The sequence below is a fragment of the Rhinichthys klamathensis genome, unplaced genomic scaffold (genome assembly GCF_029890125.1).
Source record: "Rhinichthys klamathensis goyatoka isolate OS25496 unplaced genomic scaffold, OSU_Roscu_1.1 h1tg000549l_1, whole genome shotgun sequence".
NCBI classification, from domain to species: Eukaryota; Metazoa; Chordata; class Actinopteri; order Cypriniformes; family Leuciscidae; genus Rhinichthys; species Rhinichthys klamathensis.
In genome coordinates this window covers 681546-701123 of record NW_026607020.1, presented here as the reverse complement: position 1 = coordinate 701123, position 19578 = coordinate 681546, and the positions used below count along the sequence as shown (strand labels likewise).

Genomic DNA, 19578 nt, shown 5'->3' with positions numbered 1-19578 from the left:
TACATTACATCATTTTAATTTCTGCCATCACAGTGACCAGCAGACGGAGAGATATCTGACAAAAGCCCTCCTTCTCCTCCATCATGCCTCATGGACCTGCAGAGCTGCTTTGCAGCAACTACCGGGCGGAAACTGTCGTGATGATTCGCTGGCTGGGCCACATTTCCTTGACAGGACTTTAAGTCCCGCCTTTGCTGAGCGAAACGGCAGCGCTCCGAGAGAACGCCATTGGTTCAAAGAGCTGTCAATCAATGTATACGCAACTGCACCGGCGAATAGAGAGAAGGCGGGCTCAAGTAAGAAAATTATAAGGTCATTGGAATTATCAGCCCTACAAGCCATCGTTACAATGAAGCGATAACAGATAATAATGAAAAATGAAATAAACGGGGGCAAAGTCTACCAAAGAAGCTGCGGTAGGTAAAAGGCAGGCGTGCGGCCGTTACACACCGGCGCGTGCGTCTCAGCGCAGGTAAACGCGGTGGAGGTTTCGCTTAAGCCGATCAAGGTGGGATCGTACGGAACAGGTTCCCATTCTGCCATTATACACACGTTATTGTGACCACGGAGACCGATATTAAGGTATTTCCTGGACCACAGACACCTACATGTCAAATATTTTAACCATTGTCCATTTCCGGCATCTCCTGTATCATTAATCGTCATGATCGCAGATGTCAACTGCCAGTTAAAGATGCATTTTCCGATTTTTACAATAACAACAGCGTACATTGTGTCCTGTTCATGTTTGCTGATGGATGCGGTGTCATATGTAACAGTTTATTGCTGATGATCCAGATAAAGGGATATAGGATGCCAGATATCCGCACTGAGCTTTTAAAAATATATATATAAAACACGCACATCAAATAACGCAGTGTAACCGTTTCTGGTATACCGTTAGGCCTACTACTGTATAAACTTGGTCGTATAGACACATGCTATAATGTATAGTCTGACTGTGTGAAATCCTAATAATGTATCTTGTGATTGTAACAGTATCAGTAGAGTGAAGCTCCGTGTGCTGCAGTGCTGTAGTGATGTTCGGTTCTCCAACGACTCGTTCTTTTCAACCGAATCACTAAAACGGGCTGAGTTGTTCGTTCCCGGTTCTGGAATCAACAACTCACAGACTCACTCTTTTGTCCGATTCAGAATGAGCCCGAAATACCACAGGAACGTATTTGAATTGTTTGCCGTTTGATTGAATGACAGTTGTATGATTGTATCGACACACATTTGAAAGTTGTTTATAATAAATTTAATGTACAAGCTTAAACATTACTGAGAGATGCCAATTTTAGTATTGTTTATTGTAAATGTAAGTTATATTTGTGTTCTAAACAGCAATATGATGTAATACCGCGAACGTGTGGTCATGGCGTAAGAGAATCGCTGAATCTTTGAATGAACTGTTCGAAAGAGCCGAATCGCGGAATTGAGTCAGTATAGTGCTTTACAATCCAATGTGCTCGCTCAGGTTTCCGTGTGGAGCAACGAATTAGGGCTCTGCGGTCATGATTATGATGATGGCTCTTCTGCATTGCTTAAATAGCCATCCGCACTCACAGCACGTCTATCGTTTTGTCTTGCTACAACAACACGCGGTCACAGGACCGAGCAGACGTTACCATGCGGGGCGGGTGGGTTCTCCCCAGCATTTCCCTGCTGTATCGAAAACGTATGGTGATGGAGGTGGTGATATGACGATGTGTTAACATCACTTCTGTCTGTCATTAGAATGAGAATGTGTGAATGAAATGGCGTATTATCTATAGGTGAATCACACCGGGGCTAGTTGTCTCACTTTTACTCCAGTGAACATTTCCCAGAGTAGGTTTTTTAATCCGTTTCTGTATAGAATCCTTGAATCCAAAGTATTTGACATTTTATTTATTTCCACTGTTATACAGTTCATTTAACACGTGTTTACCTACAACGTGGCTTGTTGTTAAGTTACACTAGGGTAAGTTCGTTGTCACAATGGGAACTCTATTTAATGTATTTTTCTGCAAATTTGAACATTAAAACCTATATGAAACACAAAAACAATTCACGAAGCTGTAAAAATGGACAGGATTACAAACTTTTGGTCAACAGTAATTGCTAAGCTAAGTATAATTATTAAGATACCTGCATAATTATAAATAAATAAATAATTCATAAATAATCAAATCAAAATTCATTATATAGTTTAGATTCCCACCTGAGAGTGGTTGTATTGTGCATTACCAAAATGATATGGTCATTTTGTCCATCTATGTGTTTGTAAGAGTTTTTAAGTTAAAATTGACATTTTAGGCTGTCAGTAGATTAAAATAGTAGATAAAAACAACTCCTATTTATCTCCTGTTTTGAAGTAAATGTTTGAAAGCAAGAAACAAAACCACTGCTAAAAAAAAACCCCATACATTTGTGTAATTGTTCTTTGGACTCAAAACCTTACCAAAGCCTTTGTGGCAGCTTTCCCATGTGACAACTAGCCCCGGTGTCCCCTATATAGCTGGCCTTAGAGGACATGTGATGTGACTGGTCATTCAGCAGGTCAAGCTTCTGCTGCATTCAGATGAGCTGTAGGAAAGGATCGTACAGATCAAATAGCTCTGTTGCCTGACATTCAATCCACCCTAGTTACTTTACAGGTGTTTTAGTGGACAAGAGAGCCTAGAAACACGTCAATACACTTTAATGTAAAGGAGCATTTTAATGAATTACCTTTTTTAATAAATTAATTTGTTTGTATCCATCTTCGTTACACATCAGAAATATGGAAACATAAAAACAGTCAGGTTATCCTCCATCATTATATGTAATAATATCCTACATACGCATATAATAAATCAAATGTGGGATGAACAGCAGCATTTAAATAAATATTTCAATACAAATGTTTGATTTACTGCCCAAACAAACACATCTGGAATCCTAAGTTACTCACTTTTCTCGAGGAAGATAATACGAGTACTCTGGACTGGTATACCTTTAACATACATTTACAAGGTCAAAGATCTGTTTTCTATCTTATCTTGATATAGACAACTTATCTTGTTAATCTCAGAATCTGTCGATTTAAAGGCAAGAGTTTTGCATATCAACCATTGTAATTATCAGGTTTATAATGATTGTTATAACTTTTATTAAGATCTTTTTTTAAAAGGCCCAATAAAATGTTAATGCAATAATGAGCTGTTGATAAATGATGTTGAAATGTCTGAATGACTGAGGCGCTGTGTGTGTTCTGTGTGTGTCAGGATGTTGCGGCTGGCGTGCTCCACGGCTCTTCTCTTCCTTCTCCGGCTGTTCGCCGGCCTGTCCTGGTTCCAGGTCCTACCATCCATTCTCATTTTCTACCTGGGTTCTGGAGGATGGAAGTCCATCCATGTGTTTTCAAAGACCATATATCGCGATTTGCAGTAAGTTTAAATGTTATAAATATCCGGTGTAGCTTGCTTTTTTTATATACTTTTTATAATATGAATATACTTTTTATGTACTTTCCCACTTTTTCGAAATCATCCAAACCAAACGAACCGAACTACAAGTGTGAATCCACCCTTAAAGAAGTTCCTCAACAAATACAGCCGCACATTCCTGTATTACGAGCTATGAGTTTGTTAAGAGGAACACGTGGTTGAAGTGGGTTTCTGTGTTATCCCTCGCTGGTTCACCCTGTTTTTCCTGATTTTGCTTTTCAAGATTTTGAAATGTGAATTGAGTAATCTGAAGTCTGATTGCTAATATATTAAGGCTTTGAGGATGGTTCTGTAGTTCTGTGTTTGAATAGCAAACAAAGCAAAACCTCTGCTAACAATCACAGTTTTGCCGCTGGTTGTAGCAAGTGCTGGGGCTTATGGAGTTCAGTTCCACTGCAGGTCCTGGAGGTGTGGGTTTATCTTTTCACACAGCACAGATTACTCTTTAAGTGCCTGGATTGAAGGATGGAGGCTTTTAGGATAGCTGTTAATGGATGTAAGAACTCTTATGGGACAGGGATCACTGCTTTTAGCAATGTGACTGTTTGTGTGTGAGCACACACCTGCCACTTACAGATTTGTTATTTGTCACTTAAGAAGTTGATGAGACCAGAATAACTATAATTATCATTAAACAGATGATTATAGTCATTAAACCTACACACTAAATGTACAAAAAGGTGTAAAGTACTGGTCAAAAGTTTGGAATAATTATAATAAACTTTATAACTTTATAACTTTATAATTAAAAGTCTCTTCTGCTCACCAAGGCTGCTTTTATTTGATTGTCTGATTTGATGGTCAAGAAACATTTCTGATTATTATCAATGTTTAAAACCGTTGTGATGTGCATGACCATGATTCACTACCATTCAAATGTTTTGGGTAAGTAAAATATATATATTTTAAATTAATTAATACTTTTATTCAGCAAAGATGCATTAAAGTGACAGTAAAGACATTTTTAAAGTTACAAAAGATATCTTTTTCAAATAAATGCTGTTCTTTTGATCTTTCTATTAATCAAAATAAAAAATATGTATCACAGTTGCCACAAAAATATGAAGCAGCACAACTGTTTTCAACATTGATAATAATCAGAAATGTTTCTTGAGCATCAAATCATCATATTATAATGATTTCTGAAGGATCATGTGGCACTGAAGACTGGAGTGATGATGCTGAAAATTCAGCTTTGATCACAGGAATAAATTACAGTTTGAACATAATTCACATAGAAAACAGTTAATTTAAATAGTAATAATATTTCACAATATTACTGTTTCACTGTTTTTTTTTAAATTAAAATAAATGCAGCCTTGGTGAGCAGAAGAGACTTCTTTCAAAAACATAAACAAATCCTAATCATTCCGAACTTTTAAAGTAGTGTATCTATTTTAAATGAAGAGTTCACCCAAAACTCAAAGTAGATGTTTTACAAAATGTCCAGAATAATACCATCTATTCTTTTACAGTGCAGCCAGTGTGTTGCTGAGGGTAAAGCTGAATGTCAAAAAGCACCTACGTGAGCGCAACACCATTCCCAAACTTTTTGCGAAGTCCCTCAAGAAATACGGTGACAAGACGGCTCTGATTTTCGAAGGAACGGGCGAGAAATGGAGCTTCAAGGAGCTTGACGATTACTCCAACCGCGTGGCTAACTTTCTTCTGCAGAGGGGCTTCAAGGAAGGCGATGTGGTGGCTCTGTTCATGGAGAACCGCTCTCAGTACGTGGGGCTCTGGCTGGGCATGGCGAAGATCGGAGTGGAGGCAGCGCTCATCAACTTCAACCTGAGACTGGAGGCCCTGGTTCACTGCGTCAACATCTCCAGCGCCAAAGCCGTGGTGTTCGGCAGTGAGCTAACAGATGGTGAGAAGTGTTTTGATCGTTATTAGAGATGAGGAAACTACTCCTAATTTATAGCAGTTAAACGACAGTCAAGCTACACTTTTGATTAAGTAGTTACATACCCATGCTGCTACTAACAAAATGTAGCTAACTGCATTTGGCTGTTACGGAGGCAGTTTATTTTGAAATTTGAAATAATTAAGTTTCGAACCAGTGATTCGGAGCACGTATTAAACTCCCGAAGTTCACCAGCGTGTGCAGTTTAGAGCGCTTCGAAACAGTGAATCAACTGAACCACAAATTCAACATACAAATACAACGCAACCAAATACAGAAACACGCTGCAAATACTCACAACTCAATCAAATTGAAGCTTGATAGTATGTTTGTTGTGAGTATTTGCAGTGCGTTTCTGTATTTGGTTGCGTTGTGAGTATTTGCAGCACATGTGCTGTCAAACTGATTAAAATGTTTTCTTAATTTGCTGGTGTTTTTTTTTTACTGGCATGAGTTTCCTTCAGTTGCAGCGCGTTAAAGGGATAATTTTAATTAAAATTAAAATTGTAATAATTTTTGGTATGTTTTAGCTTTCCTCAAGGGCATCCAAGATGTAGGTGTCTTTGTTTCCACAGTAGTTTCAATTTTGATATTTTTTGGTCAAACCGTTCTTGTCTGTCAGTCATATAATGCAGGTCTATGGTCACCGCCTCAAAGAGCATGCACAGAGAAGTCCAAATTAAACACGATTTAATGACTCGTAAATGTAAGTACACATTGATGGCCTGAGACACGAAACGAGCGGTTTGTGTAAGAAAACTAACAGTATTTATATCGTTTTTACCTCTTGTAAACACAGCCACGTCCAAGTGATCTGAGGTCGCGGGCGCTTCGGTCTTTTCCGGAAAGCGCCGGAAGTGATCTCTCGCGCGTGTACGTCACTCATACAATTGTTTTATTTTTTTTATTGTTTTCTTTTACGACGGTTTAAACATCCCGGATAAGCGCAAATTAGTACCATTTTAATTAGCCGTCTTACCTACAATCTCTGTTCTGTGGAAACAACGAGTGACATACACGCGCGAGAGATCACTTCCAGCGCTTTCCGGAAAAGACCGAAGCGCCCGCGCCCTCAGATCACTTGGACGTGGCTGTGTTTACAAGAGGTAAAAACGATATAAATACTGTTAGTTTTCTCACACAAACCGCTCGTTTCGTGTCTCAGGCCATCAATGTGTTCTTACATTTACGAGTCATTAAATCATGTTTAATTTGGACTTCTCTGTGCATGCTCTTTGAGGTGGTGACCATAGACCTGCATTATATGACTGACAGACAAGAACGGTTTGACCTAAAAATATCAAAATTGAAACTACTGCGGAAACAAAGACACCTACATCTTGGATGCCCTTGAGGAAAGCTAAAACATACCAAAAATTAATTTCAAAGTGAACTATCCCTTTAAGCTCTCTCGGTCACCGTAGGATATTCATTTTATCCATCTGGAATTAATTGGATTGTGTTCATTACATACCAAAATGAGTCAGGTACTTAAAAAAAAAAATTGGGTTGGTGACATCAATCGACATTTTGGAGGTGGACAAATTTAATACATTTTGTCTAAATTAAAAAAATGTCTTTTTGTATTTTTTTTATGAGGTGCACTGGTGCATCTTGCACAATAATATACCAAGAATGTGTAGTTGAATGTCAATAGTGTCAGTTGATTTCATATTGACTTTAAGCATGAGGCTTGCATTAATGAATATGATTTGCCTCAATAAATATAGTATCGGTTGAGGCAGCGGTTCAGAAGTGTTGCAAGTGGAAGTGACACACCACAAGAAGCAAATAAGGAAGTGGCACTTGGACAAAGATTAGTGTTTGAACTCTAGAGAAACAATGAATAAGTAGCATAGAGTAAAGATTTATCTTGGGCAGAGGTCACTGCGTGTAACTCATAGTGAAAGAATGTCATTGCACCAAAGAGTATTCGTACCTGAGGTCACGAAAGGCAGCAAAACCCTAATGACATCCAGTTTCCTAGTTGTCTCTTAAGTAATTGGATACTGACTCATAAAGCATGCCATGTTGAGTCAGCTTCGTTTCTTATCGATTTCACATTGTCGGGCGTTTGCTTGTCCTGTGCTTTCTCCGAAGAACTTTCTAGGCTCGTTTTGTTGCATTATTTGCGTCTGTGATGTATTCACGTATTTCTCTCGCTCTTTAAATGTCTCAGCGCTGTGTGAGGTGCACAGCTCCATGGGAAAGACTGTTAAGCTGTTCTGCTCTGGAGAATGGGACCCTAAGAGCGTTCCTGAAGGGACGGAGCATCTAGAGCCGCTGCTGGAGGCGACACCTACAAACCAACCCAGACAACCAGATCGCAGCTTCACAGGCAAGATGATCGAACACACACTTGCCACTATTAAAGGCCTATGAGCTCCAGAGCCACGCTGTTTTTAGTTTAAAGCTTTTTTTCCCCCCGTATGATGAATGATCCCCACACACGATGTCAAACCAAAAATTATTCAGACACCAGATATCATTTTGTATATTTTTTTTACTAGTGGGTACAGGACACTATAGTTAATTATCAGGGCCTGAATTTTGCATTTTTTCCAAACAAAATTATTACATTTATCTTGCCTAAATGTTTGCGCTCATTGCATTTTTACAATGGGGTAATATTGTTGTTAAGAATTTACACATCACAAGGAAGCTTGATTTAAATTGTTTCATTAAATTGAAAAAAGTAGCACAATTAAATACAATAGAATAAAGATACAAATAAAGAGAAAAGTTTTTGAATAGGTCTAACTAGTGTTGTCACGGTACCAAAATTTCAGTATTCGGTACCAATACCAGTGAAAATCCACGGTTCTCGGTACCAATTTCGGTACCAAAGCTTAATTTAGATAAAATCTACATATATTAAAGTGTATCACAGTTACAAAGATGGAAACTGTAGTATTAAAAACACTTTACAATAAGATTCTATTTGTTAGATAACATTAGATAAAATGACCTAACAATAAACCATAGTTATAGCAATTATTCTCCTTGGGGTTAATTTAAAAATATACTAAATACATTTTTAAAATCAAAAGTTTTATCTGTTAACATTATTTAATGCACAATGAATGAAGTGAACAAACATGAACAATCAAGTGTTTGTATTAAATAACATTCACAAACATTAATTAATGTTGTAAAAATATATTGTTCACTCAATGTGTTGATGTTAACACATTAAGTAATGTTAATGAATGGTATCTTATTGTAGTGTTACCAAACTATACAGGAGATAAAACATGTTTTATTTGACTTAACTGTATCCTACTTTTATTTAATCCAAAACTGCAAAAAATTTCACTCTTTCCTGTCTTCAAAACTTGAGAACGCTGTAGCTGATTTCTAATGCAAGGGCTAGAAATCAATTAATTCTTTGCTGTTACTTCCTCGTCATCACGGAGAGCGCAGTTTGCACCGCTTTCTCCTTCTCTCCACAAGCGCTCGCTCTCGCGTGTCTCCGCTATGCAACCATAAACAGTGACGCGCCTGGAAAAACAAGCTCGCACGTCGCTTCTATTATGAGCGCGCTTCCCGCGCGCCTACATTTGAAATTTGCACGCGCAAAAAACGTGCTATGTGAACGTGTGAACGGCCCTTTATGGCAACGTGACATTAGCCTAATTCAACATATTTCCATATGTGGCTCTTTCCTCCTTTCTTGTCAACAAGTGGATTCAGAGCCAACGCATTAGCAGCGCCGCCGGTCGCCATGTCTCAGTGTTTTTATGAAGAGGACGCAACTCTGCACCTTTCGGACAGCGCATCAAGAACCGGATTAACCCGGTACTCGGTGCCTAGAAAAGCTGGTACCGTAACCGTTAATTTTTTTTAGTACCGACTTGGTACCGAAGTACCGAGTTTTTTGACAACACTAGGTCTAACACTAGTATTCATATCACTGATCTATATAGAATGACATTATTCAGTTTCTGTATATGAATCACTGATCTATATAAAGTAATCAAATGGAAAATAACACTGGGTAGTGTTTTAGTCCTGAATAAATTAAATACATAGGCTATTATTCCTGATTCCTTTAACTTAAAGCTATCTTTTGTTGTTTTGACAACAAAATCAATGACAGACACATATGGCTGCCGTCACTTTAAGAGCTAGTGCACGGATCCTGTGTTCATTATACTGGCATGCGTTTTATGCTTATTAAAGACAAAACCGATATGTTTAGAGTATACTCACGAAAACCGAAATTGACAATTTTGCGTGTTAAAGCGATATAATCCGCGAAAAATAAGTTTTGTTACTGGCCAGCTGTTTTTGAGGCGGATTTTATATGAATGTGCGCATAGAAAATCATCTCAGAGAGTGTGCGAGCACTGATTAGTTTAAAATCGCTTGAATGTTTAAACTGTTAAGACTTAAAAAGACGTGCAAATGGCCAACTGCAGTCACGATGCACTGCTGGCCCGATTGTGCAAGTGAATATTGCGTCATGTCCCGACTCCTAAACGCGAGTGTGTATTATCGCCGCAGCGCTTGATGCTTGCCAACACATTTTGAGAGAAGAGATAGAAGACGCGGCACCGCTGAACACTGGCAGATAGTTGTTAAAAGAATGATTTTATTTCATAATCTGTGTGGATTACGATTGCGGGAATTTCCCACATTATAAATGGGAGACCTGCGGGAATTATTTGAATTATGCGCAATACCCGCAATCCCGCGTTAATTTATGTAAGTGAGGATAGAAAAAGAAAGTAAACTAACATTTTATACCCAAAAATTATTCATACAGTGGACCAGTCAAATGTATAAAAATTTGGGACCAAATATTATTCAGATACCTTGACCTGACCATGTGTTTTTTCTTTAATTGCTAATGCGACCTTTTTTACACCACTGACTGAACAAAATTAAGCATTGCTTGGTAATTGGTTGAGCTATATTGGTATTATCTAATTGTGTAGTTAGATTTAACAGTTAACAGCTATTCAACCTAATTCATTTGTGAGACAGTTTAACAGAAGGATGGCCAAAACCAGTGAAATATCAACTGATTTATTCATCATACATGATGCAATTATGAAAATTTGGCATTGAACTCAGTCTGAATATTTCCATTCTTTTTGTTTTGTTGCATTTGACTTAAACAGGCCTTTTAGGATGTTAAAAGACACATTACCAACCAGGGTCCAGATTTACTAAACAGGGCAAATTAGCGTGGGACCGCATTCCCTTAAAGTGCCGGTGGGAGTGGGAAGTTCTGAGCTGATCAACGGACAGTTCACAAATGGAAGAACATCGATGCCGTCATGTCAAGTGCAAAATAGGTTAAGGCATGCTTTTTTGGGGTGGTAAAAAATGGTGCAAATACCAGTAAATTGACTAGTGCATTAGTCAATTCGACTAATATTTCATAGTAATTGACTGGTGACTGGCACAAGCTCTTAATAAATCTGGCCCATAAATCACATTACCAACTAGATGTGTAATAGTTTTTTCTTCTTCTTTGCTTCTAGATCGCCTTTTTTACATTTACACGTCGGGAACCACTGGGATGCCAAAAGCTGCTATCGTTGTACATAGCCGGTAAGTGTATAACAGTGTTTATTTTCTCAATTTCTCAGTTTCTCGTTCCTTGCTTTCTCTTTTTCTCTTTCTTTTTCTCAAACTCCCTGTTTTTCCTGCGCTCTTTCCTCAGGTATTACCGCATGGCTGCCTTGGTGTACTATGGTTTCAGAATGAAGTCTGAGGATGTGCTTTATGACTGCTTACCACTTTACCACTCAGCAGGTACATCACTGAACACAGGCTGCTCTACACCTTCATGACATGTGCACTTCCTGTCACTGTCTGGTTCAGGCTACTTCCTGTGCGAGTTTTGGGCTTGTTTTGAGGGATGTCTACATAAGATCCTTGAGTCCAATGCTGTATTGAGAAAAATAACTTAGTTTGTTTATATTTATTGGTTTAACCGGCTTATTTGTGAGTCTTTAATCTGGAAGTAATCAATAGGTTTGTTCTGAGGTCAGAGTTGTTCTCTGTGGCAGGAAACATAGTGGGAGTCGGCCAGTGCCTGATCCATGGAATGACTGTGGTGATCAGGAAGAAGTTCAGTGCATCAAAGTTCTGGGATGACTGTATCAAATACAACTGCACGGTGAGTAATGGAATATATGGATTAAGGAATATTCAAGAAATTAATTTGCCTATAGTTTTTAAAGTAAAGATGTATTAAATTGATCAAAAGTGACAGTAAATATATTTATGCTACAATAGATTTAGATTTCGAATAAATGCTGTTTATGAATATTATATTTATCAAAGAATCCTGAGATGAAACAATGTTTCCACAAAAATATGAAGCACCAGACCAGTTTTCAACATTGATAATAATCAGAATTGTTACTTGAGCATTAAATCATCATATTAGGATGATTTCTGAAGGATCATGTGATAAATTCAGCTTTGATCACAGGAATAAATTACATTTTAACATATTACAATAGAAAATTTTTTCACAATATTAATAAAACTGTTGTTTTTTTTAATCAAATAAATGCAGCCTAGGTGAGCATAAGAGACTTCTTTAAACATTAAAAATCATATCGACCTCAAATGATAGTGTATAAAAAATCTGATATCTGTGAATTTTTCATTTACTCTATTTTTGTATAGACTTTTATTTTTTAAGATGAAGACTAAAATATATTTTTTTATATTTATATGCATTTACATGTTGATTATATAGCAATATGCAATAATAAACAGCAGTATTCTATTCATTTACAATAGTCAACATTTGAAGTGGATCAAAAAAGTTCATCAAAGTTGTCCTAAGACAAGAACGGCTATTTGTTCAAAATTCATGTATAACTTTGATAAAAGGCTTTGATCCACTTCCAATGTTGACTACTATATGTAAATGTGCATGTCTTCCTTTGATTCAAATATGTATTTGCATATTGGACTCAAGACTGTTTAAAAGAACTGATTCACAGGAATGAATGGAAGTCTTCTATTGATTCTGGATGAATTGAGAAAAAAAAAATAGATATCACGATTCTTCCACGATTCTAAACAAAATAACATACTACTCACTTATAAAGACTTCATTTTTTAATTACTGTATGAATCAGAGTTTTGGAAACATGAATGAATGAATGATTAAATGATAAATATTTAACAGTCACTTGTCGCCACCTACTGGTGTAATTGATACCACCTTTATTTGAAGCTTCAAGTTACTTTCAAAGATGATATGCTCTATTTTGATCACTACCGTAGACATCAGTGTTTATATCCGAACTTTCATACCATTACTTCTGTGATAATCTGGGAAAGGGGGAAAAAAAAGGAAAAATTATACTGTGTGGTTGAAAAGACTGTTTGTGAAGCTGTTTCATACCTACACATGACAACTGCTCTCTCTTGATCAGCGCCAGCGCAGATCTGAAAGTTTGCAGTGATCATAGCCTAGGCTACTTGTCAAAGGTTTAATAGACAAAGTCAAACAAAATCATATTCAATATATTTTACATTCAGTAAATTAAACGAGGCCTTCCAGACCTCCGCTTTAATGTTATAGCTGTGGGATTGCAAATTGTAGTTGTGTTGCATGGAAATGTAGTTTTATGTAGTTTAAAAATATCGTTTTTGGTCTCAGATCGTGCAGTACATTGGCGAGATCTGCCGCTATTTGCTGAACCAGCCAAAGAAGGACATGGAGCACCAACACATGGTCCGCATGGCCCTCGGAAACGGCCTTCGCCAGTCCATCTGGGAGGAGTTCACCAACCGCTTCAACATACCACAGATCGCTGAGTTCTACGGCGCCACCGAGTGCAACTGTAGCCTGGGCAACTTCGACAACCAGGTCTGTCCTAACAAAAGCACACCTTAGACTAAGTGTCTGTAAACAGCCTTTATAAGTAGCACACACTTGCAAACCTACACAATAGTGGATAATGCATGCGGAAAAGGATATATAGGGTTTTAAGGGTTGCAGCTAGGGATGCACCGATCCACATTTTTTCACTTCCAATCCGATCCCGATACCTGGATTTGGATATCGGCCGATACCGATACTATTCCGATACAAGAGCTGTGTTTGCTTTAATATTATTATTATTATTATTGTTGATTTTATATGATGCAGAAATAAGTATGATATGTGCATATGTGCATGTATGTCACAAAATATATATATATTAAACAAAAGATAGACAATTAAACAAAGATACACATTATACAGGCCTACATAGTGCTTTAATTTCAGGAAGGTCTACTAACATTACTATTCAGGTATGGTCTAGAAAGAATTATAATAAAGTAATCAGAAGTAAAATAGCACTGCAAAGTTTATCATAGATAGATTTATGCTTATTGAAGCTAAAGTTATTCATTCAAGAGCTATGAGTGATTTTCTCTTTGCCTTTTGTTGTTTGATTCGCAGTAATGGTGCAATCCTCAGCATGTATATTAGACTGCTTCCCCTTTAAGAACGAGTGCAGATCTAATAGTCTACTGATGCACCATATTTTCACCCAACTATTTCCATAACTACGTCCATTTTAGACATAAACTGTTTAAGTGAATCTCCAAGCCGGTCATTTTGACATATTTTTGTGTACATTTGATCGTTTAGCACATGAAGCCCAAAGTATAATTTGCTTGTCTCGTTGCGGTCTGTTTCGGAGCGCGCGCCGCATTGGGAACAGCATCTCTTGCGCAGATTTTTGTGCTTTTAATAGCTCTTTTTATTATTAAAAGCGTCCCGCAATTTAGCAACAGTAGAGACTGCATTTTACAACAATCACCGATCGTGCTGATTCTGTCTTAAAGTTAGAGTTTTAAGGAGAAATGACAGCGCACTGCTGCGATGGAAAGGAAGTTGCGCTAGGGTATAAATTTATTACCATTTATTTTACAAGGCCATCTACAATATGTTTAGTAATCAAGCACAGGTGGTTATGGGGCATTTATGGTGCTGATAGAAAATGCACCTAGCTGAGACCAGGTTTATTTTGCTCAACACAGTATTTAGTTTTGAAGAGTGTGAAGTGATTGTAACAAACATATGATGTTTTGACTGCAGACGGGGGCCTGTGGTTTCAATAGCCGGATCCTTCCCTACGTCTACCCCATCCGCTTAGTCAAAGTGGACGAGGAGACCATGGAGCTTATCAGAGGACCCGATGGAGTCTGTATCCCATGTGGTCCAGGTACAGTACTGGCTCACATTCATGCTTCGTACACAGGGGAGCAGACAGAAAGTTACCGGTTTATATGGATTTTTTTGATGGCCAATTCTGATACTTACAACTTGCTAGTGCCGGGTTGGATCCCTTTTTGCCTTCAGAACTGCCTTAATTCTTCATGGATTAGATTCAACCAGGTGCTGGAAACATTCCTCAAATATTTTGGTCCATATTGACATGATAGCATCACACAGATGCTGCAGATTTGTCGGCTGCACATCCATGATATGAATCTCCAGTTCCAGCACATCCCAAAGCTGCTCTATTGGAATGAGATCTGGTGACTGTGGAGGTCATTTGAGTTTAGTGAACTCATCGTCATGTTCAAGAGACCAGTGTGAGATGATTTGAACTTTGTGACATGGCATGTTATCATGCTGGAAGTAGCCATCAGGAGCTGATATACTGTGGTCATAAAAGTATGGACATGGTCAGCAACAATACTCGGGTAGGCTGTGGCGTTTAAAGGGATAGTTCACTTTGAAATTAATTTTTGGTATGTTTTAGCTTACCTCAAGGGCATCCAAGATGTAGGTGTCTTTGTTTCCACAGTAGTTTAAATTTTTGATGTTTTTAGGTCAAACTGTTCTTGTCTGTCAGTCATATAATGCAGGTCTATGGTCACCGCCTCAAAGAGCATGCACAGAGAAGTCCAAATTAAACATGATTTAATGACTCGTAAATGTAAGTACACATTGATGGCCTAAGACACGAAACGAGCGGTTTGTGTGAGAAAACTAACAGTATTTATATGGTTTTTACCTCTTGTAAACACAGCCACGTCCAAGTGATCTGAGGGCGCGGGCGCTTCGGATTTTCCCGTCTCGTCACTGTCACTTAAATCACCCTTTCTTCCCCGTTCTGATGCTCAGTTTGAACTTCAGCAGATCGTCTTGATGATCATGTCTACAATGCTTAAATGCATTGAGTTGCTGCCATGTGATTGGCTGATTAGATATTTGCGTTTATGAGCAGTTGAACTTAAGGATTTATTTAGTAAGATTATGCCTGAAAAGTTTTTTTTTTTTTTAGCATATGTTAATTTAAAAATATATATATATAATATGACTTCTTGTGTTTGTTTGCTTGGTTTTATTGTATTTATATGATATTTGTATTTTGGTAATTGAATTTTTGCCATGAAAATAGCCTTAGATGCTGACATGGCATTAAATAAAACCATCTATCTATCTAATCTCTACAGAAAATGCAAAAATATAATGTAACGTCCATTTCCTTACTGTGTTTCTCAGGAGAACCTGGTCAGTTGGTTGGCCGAATCATTCAGAACGATCCCCTCAGACGATTCGACGGCTACGTCAATCAGTCAGCCACTAATAAGAAGGTTGCCCACGATGTCTTCAAAAAGGGAGACAGTGCATATCTGTCAGGTATTGTATTTTGAAACACTTTACACAACCGCACTCTTCCTTGCATACACTCAGCTAGATAATAGAAGTCGTTTGCGTCTCCTCTCTCAGGGGACGTGCTGGAGATGGACGACTATGGCTACATGTATTTCAAAGACCGCACAGGAGACACGTACCGCTGGAAAGGAGAGAACGTGTCCACCACCGAGGTGGAGGGAACTCTGAGCCGTCTGCTGGACATGAAAGATGTGGTGGTGTATGGAGTGGAGGTGCCAGGTAACGGCACATTTCTCCACCTTTTCTGTTTGTTTTTATTCTGTCTTTCTCTCGTGGTGTCTTTCCACCAATGACTTCATCCCGTTTAAGAAAATCTTGGCTAAAATAGGCAAATCAATCTGCAGCACCCATAGAGTTTACTCATCAGGGACTATATCTTCAAGCGGAAGGAAAAAAATAATAATCGGCAGGAGTTTTATTTTGCAACGATCTTAATAATTACACAATTTAAAAGTCTTAAATGATTTGATTATTTTTAAATCTTTAATATTATAATATTATTTTTAGGTTTGACTCATCCCTTTTCTTAAAAAAATGGTTTAAATGATGAAATATGAGGTTTATCATTTTACAATCATAACGTGAAGTTTCAATCGTGGTCATTTTCCAGTTTTGGTTGTTACCCGTAGACGGTGCCCACTCATATGGCTTTCATTTTATTATTATTTTTAGTTTACATTTTGTTATTAGTTTTAAAAACCCTGCAGATACCCTGATTACAGGACTAATTGGCAAAGAAATAAATGCACATGATACGATTTAAGATTCAAGTTAAAATGATCTTGTGACAATAAAGAGAGCATCTGTAAAGACAGTGTTTTGCGGTGAACTGTTCCTTTTAAGTGTTTTGATTCAGTAACATGAATCACCGGGTGCCCAGCCAGTCTGTGGAGAGGAGAATAATTAATTTGAACAAAGCTGACTGCAGCAGCTCCTGAAGGATTCTGGGAATGCACAGCCAAACAACTTCTTCTCTTGGCCTGGCTCTGGTTTTGCTTACACTAGATCTATAAAGAAATGGCGGCAGAGTGCTGAATATAGCTCACTACATTTGAGACTGCCAGCTGAAAAATACACTCACCTTCAAAACAAAGTCATCAGCAGATCTGGAATTGTGGGTCTACAACATGTAGGTGTACGTGTACATCATACGCTGATAACCATCAAAATGTTTCAAGAGTCTAAATGCAAATCAATAAACCAATGACTCAAGAAAAACTTTTATGTGAGATTTTGAAATCATAAGTGTTTTCTTTAGCATGAACAGACACACACAAGACTGCAAATGTTGAATAAGCAGACAGAACAACAATTAAAGTGTTCACATACCAAACCGAATCTGGAAAATGGGCAAAAACCTTGCTGTGTTAATCTGGTTTTACTTAAACTGTGTTTTTATCAGGGAAAGGTCGTTTTTAAGAAATTTGGCTAATGTGATCCCACCTTTGTTTTCAAACATCTGTGCTTCCATTAAGCCTGATGTTATTATTCAGATAGTTTAAATGTTGGCAATTTAACTTTTACCAACTTGCTAAATTACTGTAATTGACCTCAAAGAGAAAACTAGCTGCAGAAGAGAAAAAGAGCAGTTTTTACAAATGGATGGTGTAGCGCCTCTTGTGGCAGTGCTGAGAATGCATCGCATCATTGTGTTGCATAATTTGAGGTTGCCTTTGTGTGATTCATATGGACGTTTTTTTCTCAGGAGCTGAAGGCAAGGCAGGGATGGCGGCCATAGCAGACCCGGACCACAGCTCAGACCTGGCGAAGTTTAGCAGGGACCTGGAGAAAGCCCTGCCGCCCTATGCCCGGCCCGTGTTTCTGCGCTTCCTGCCAGAAGTGAACAAGACAGGTGAGATATGGCACGTCTAATCTCAGCCTCAGACAACTGACCCCTGTCTGATGAATATTGTTGACTTAGAGTGGTAACGTCGCATATCACAGAAACAATCCTGTCCTATTTTAGAACAGAACCCAAAATGAAAATATTAAATAACTAAACTTCAAAAGGCTGTGATTTAAAGTCCCCCTGTGGTGAAAAATCAAGTTTTCAATGTTATTATGTCTATGTGGTGTTTTTAATATGCTTAAAGACAAACCATGTGCAAATTCATAAGTGCTGACTATTTTACATTATTATAGATACATTATTTATTATGAGATTGTATTTGTATTGGTTTGTTCTGCCTGGACATACAGTATTCATTTTATTTGTGCAGGTTTTAAGTTTCATTTTTCAAGTTTCAAAACACTGGGCCTTCATACAGTCTAATCGTCTATCAAAATCCAAAGGTTGAACATTTTGTACTGTACTGTATTTTTTTTTAATTATAGACCCTTTAACTTGTCGTGTTGATTGAGAGCCCAGTTATATTACACCTTCTGCCCATTTCGGTGCAGCCTTACTCTGACATGTTCAGGGTTACATTAAATATGACAATTGGGGCAAATACACAGCCTAATGTTCTAACGAAATCTAAAGTTTGAACATTTTTTACTGTACCAACAATGACTTATGGACCCTTGAACTTGATATATGGGGCAATACAGATAATCAAGCCAAAAGATGTGCGGTGCGCCAATGCATAGTATAAAATGCTAAGCATGTGGTTTTCTTTCAGGGACTTTCAAATTCCAGAAGACAGACATGCGACGGGAGGGATTCGACCCCAGTGTCGTCTCCGACAAACTCTACTTCCTGGACTGCACTAAGGGACAATATGTGGAGCTGAACGTAGAGCTCCATCGCAGCATCGTCTCAGGAAAGCAGAAATTATGAGACTACTGCCAACCTCCACGCATTCCCTCACCACCCCGCCTTCAACAGCCCTCAAACCCCACCCCCCTCATCACCCCGCCCCTCGTTACCTCAACAAACACAGTGAGGGGCCGCAGGAACGCATTCTGGACACTTATTCAAGGCCCATCTTCATTCTCATAGCCCACCTCTTACGACTGAGATGGGACTGAGGTAATGGTGTTCAGCCATCTTGAAAACAAAACAAAAAATTAAGCAATTTAGCAAACAAAAATACAAAAAACTAACAGCAAGGAAAGGCACAAGGACCAACTACACGTCTGTCAAATGGTAAATCTTTCCCTTTGCCTCAGCTGCACAATGCTCGCCTGGCTACAGGATTCGGGACGTTCATTTTGACGGATCTGACAAGCGACTGCCATCGTAAACGCGCCACCAAACCATGCGGATCGACGTGCAATACAAACCCAGCACTGGCTGCGCACTTCTCAGCTGCCATGACTTGATCAATGCTGTTTATTTAAATGTGCACCAAATATATTTAAGTTGTAGAATAGCTCATCATCTATTTTCAAGTTCTGAATCTTTATGCTGCATTGAAGACATCCATGATCGCACTGCTACTGTGTCTATTTTACCTCTCCAGACGTTAATGTGCGGAGTCAATCATGATTCGCTAGTAACGTCTAGAGACCGAGCAGCTCGGTGCGACATTGTGCAGAGTGGGCTTCATGGGTTCGCTTCGATTTGCTAGACGTGACGACCGTTCAGATTCGGGCGA

At 38.3% G+C, this 19578-nt stretch overlaps 1 protein-coding gene across 1 annotated transcript; it reads left to right on the top strand.

Moving 5' to 3' along the window:
* Positions 1-267: 267 nt before the first annotated feature.
* On the top strand, positions 268-19463 carry slc27a4 (solute carrier family 27 member 4). The gene is made up of 13 exons (XM_056238966.1): positions 268-582; positions 3252-3413; positions 4949-5343; positions 7559-7717; positions 10872-10941; positions 11054-11145; positions 11403-11512; positions 13019-13228; positions 14450-14576; positions 15866-16003; positions 16094-16258; positions 17745-17891; positions 18661-19463. The coding sequence occupies exons 2-13, from the start codon at positions 3253-3255 to the stop codon at positions 18816-18818; spliced, it is 1932 nt and encodes a 643-aa protein (XP_056094941.1). The 5' UTR covers positions 268-582; position 3252; the 3' UTR covers positions 18819-19463.
* The last annotated feature ends 115 nt before the right edge of the window (positions 19464-19578 follow it).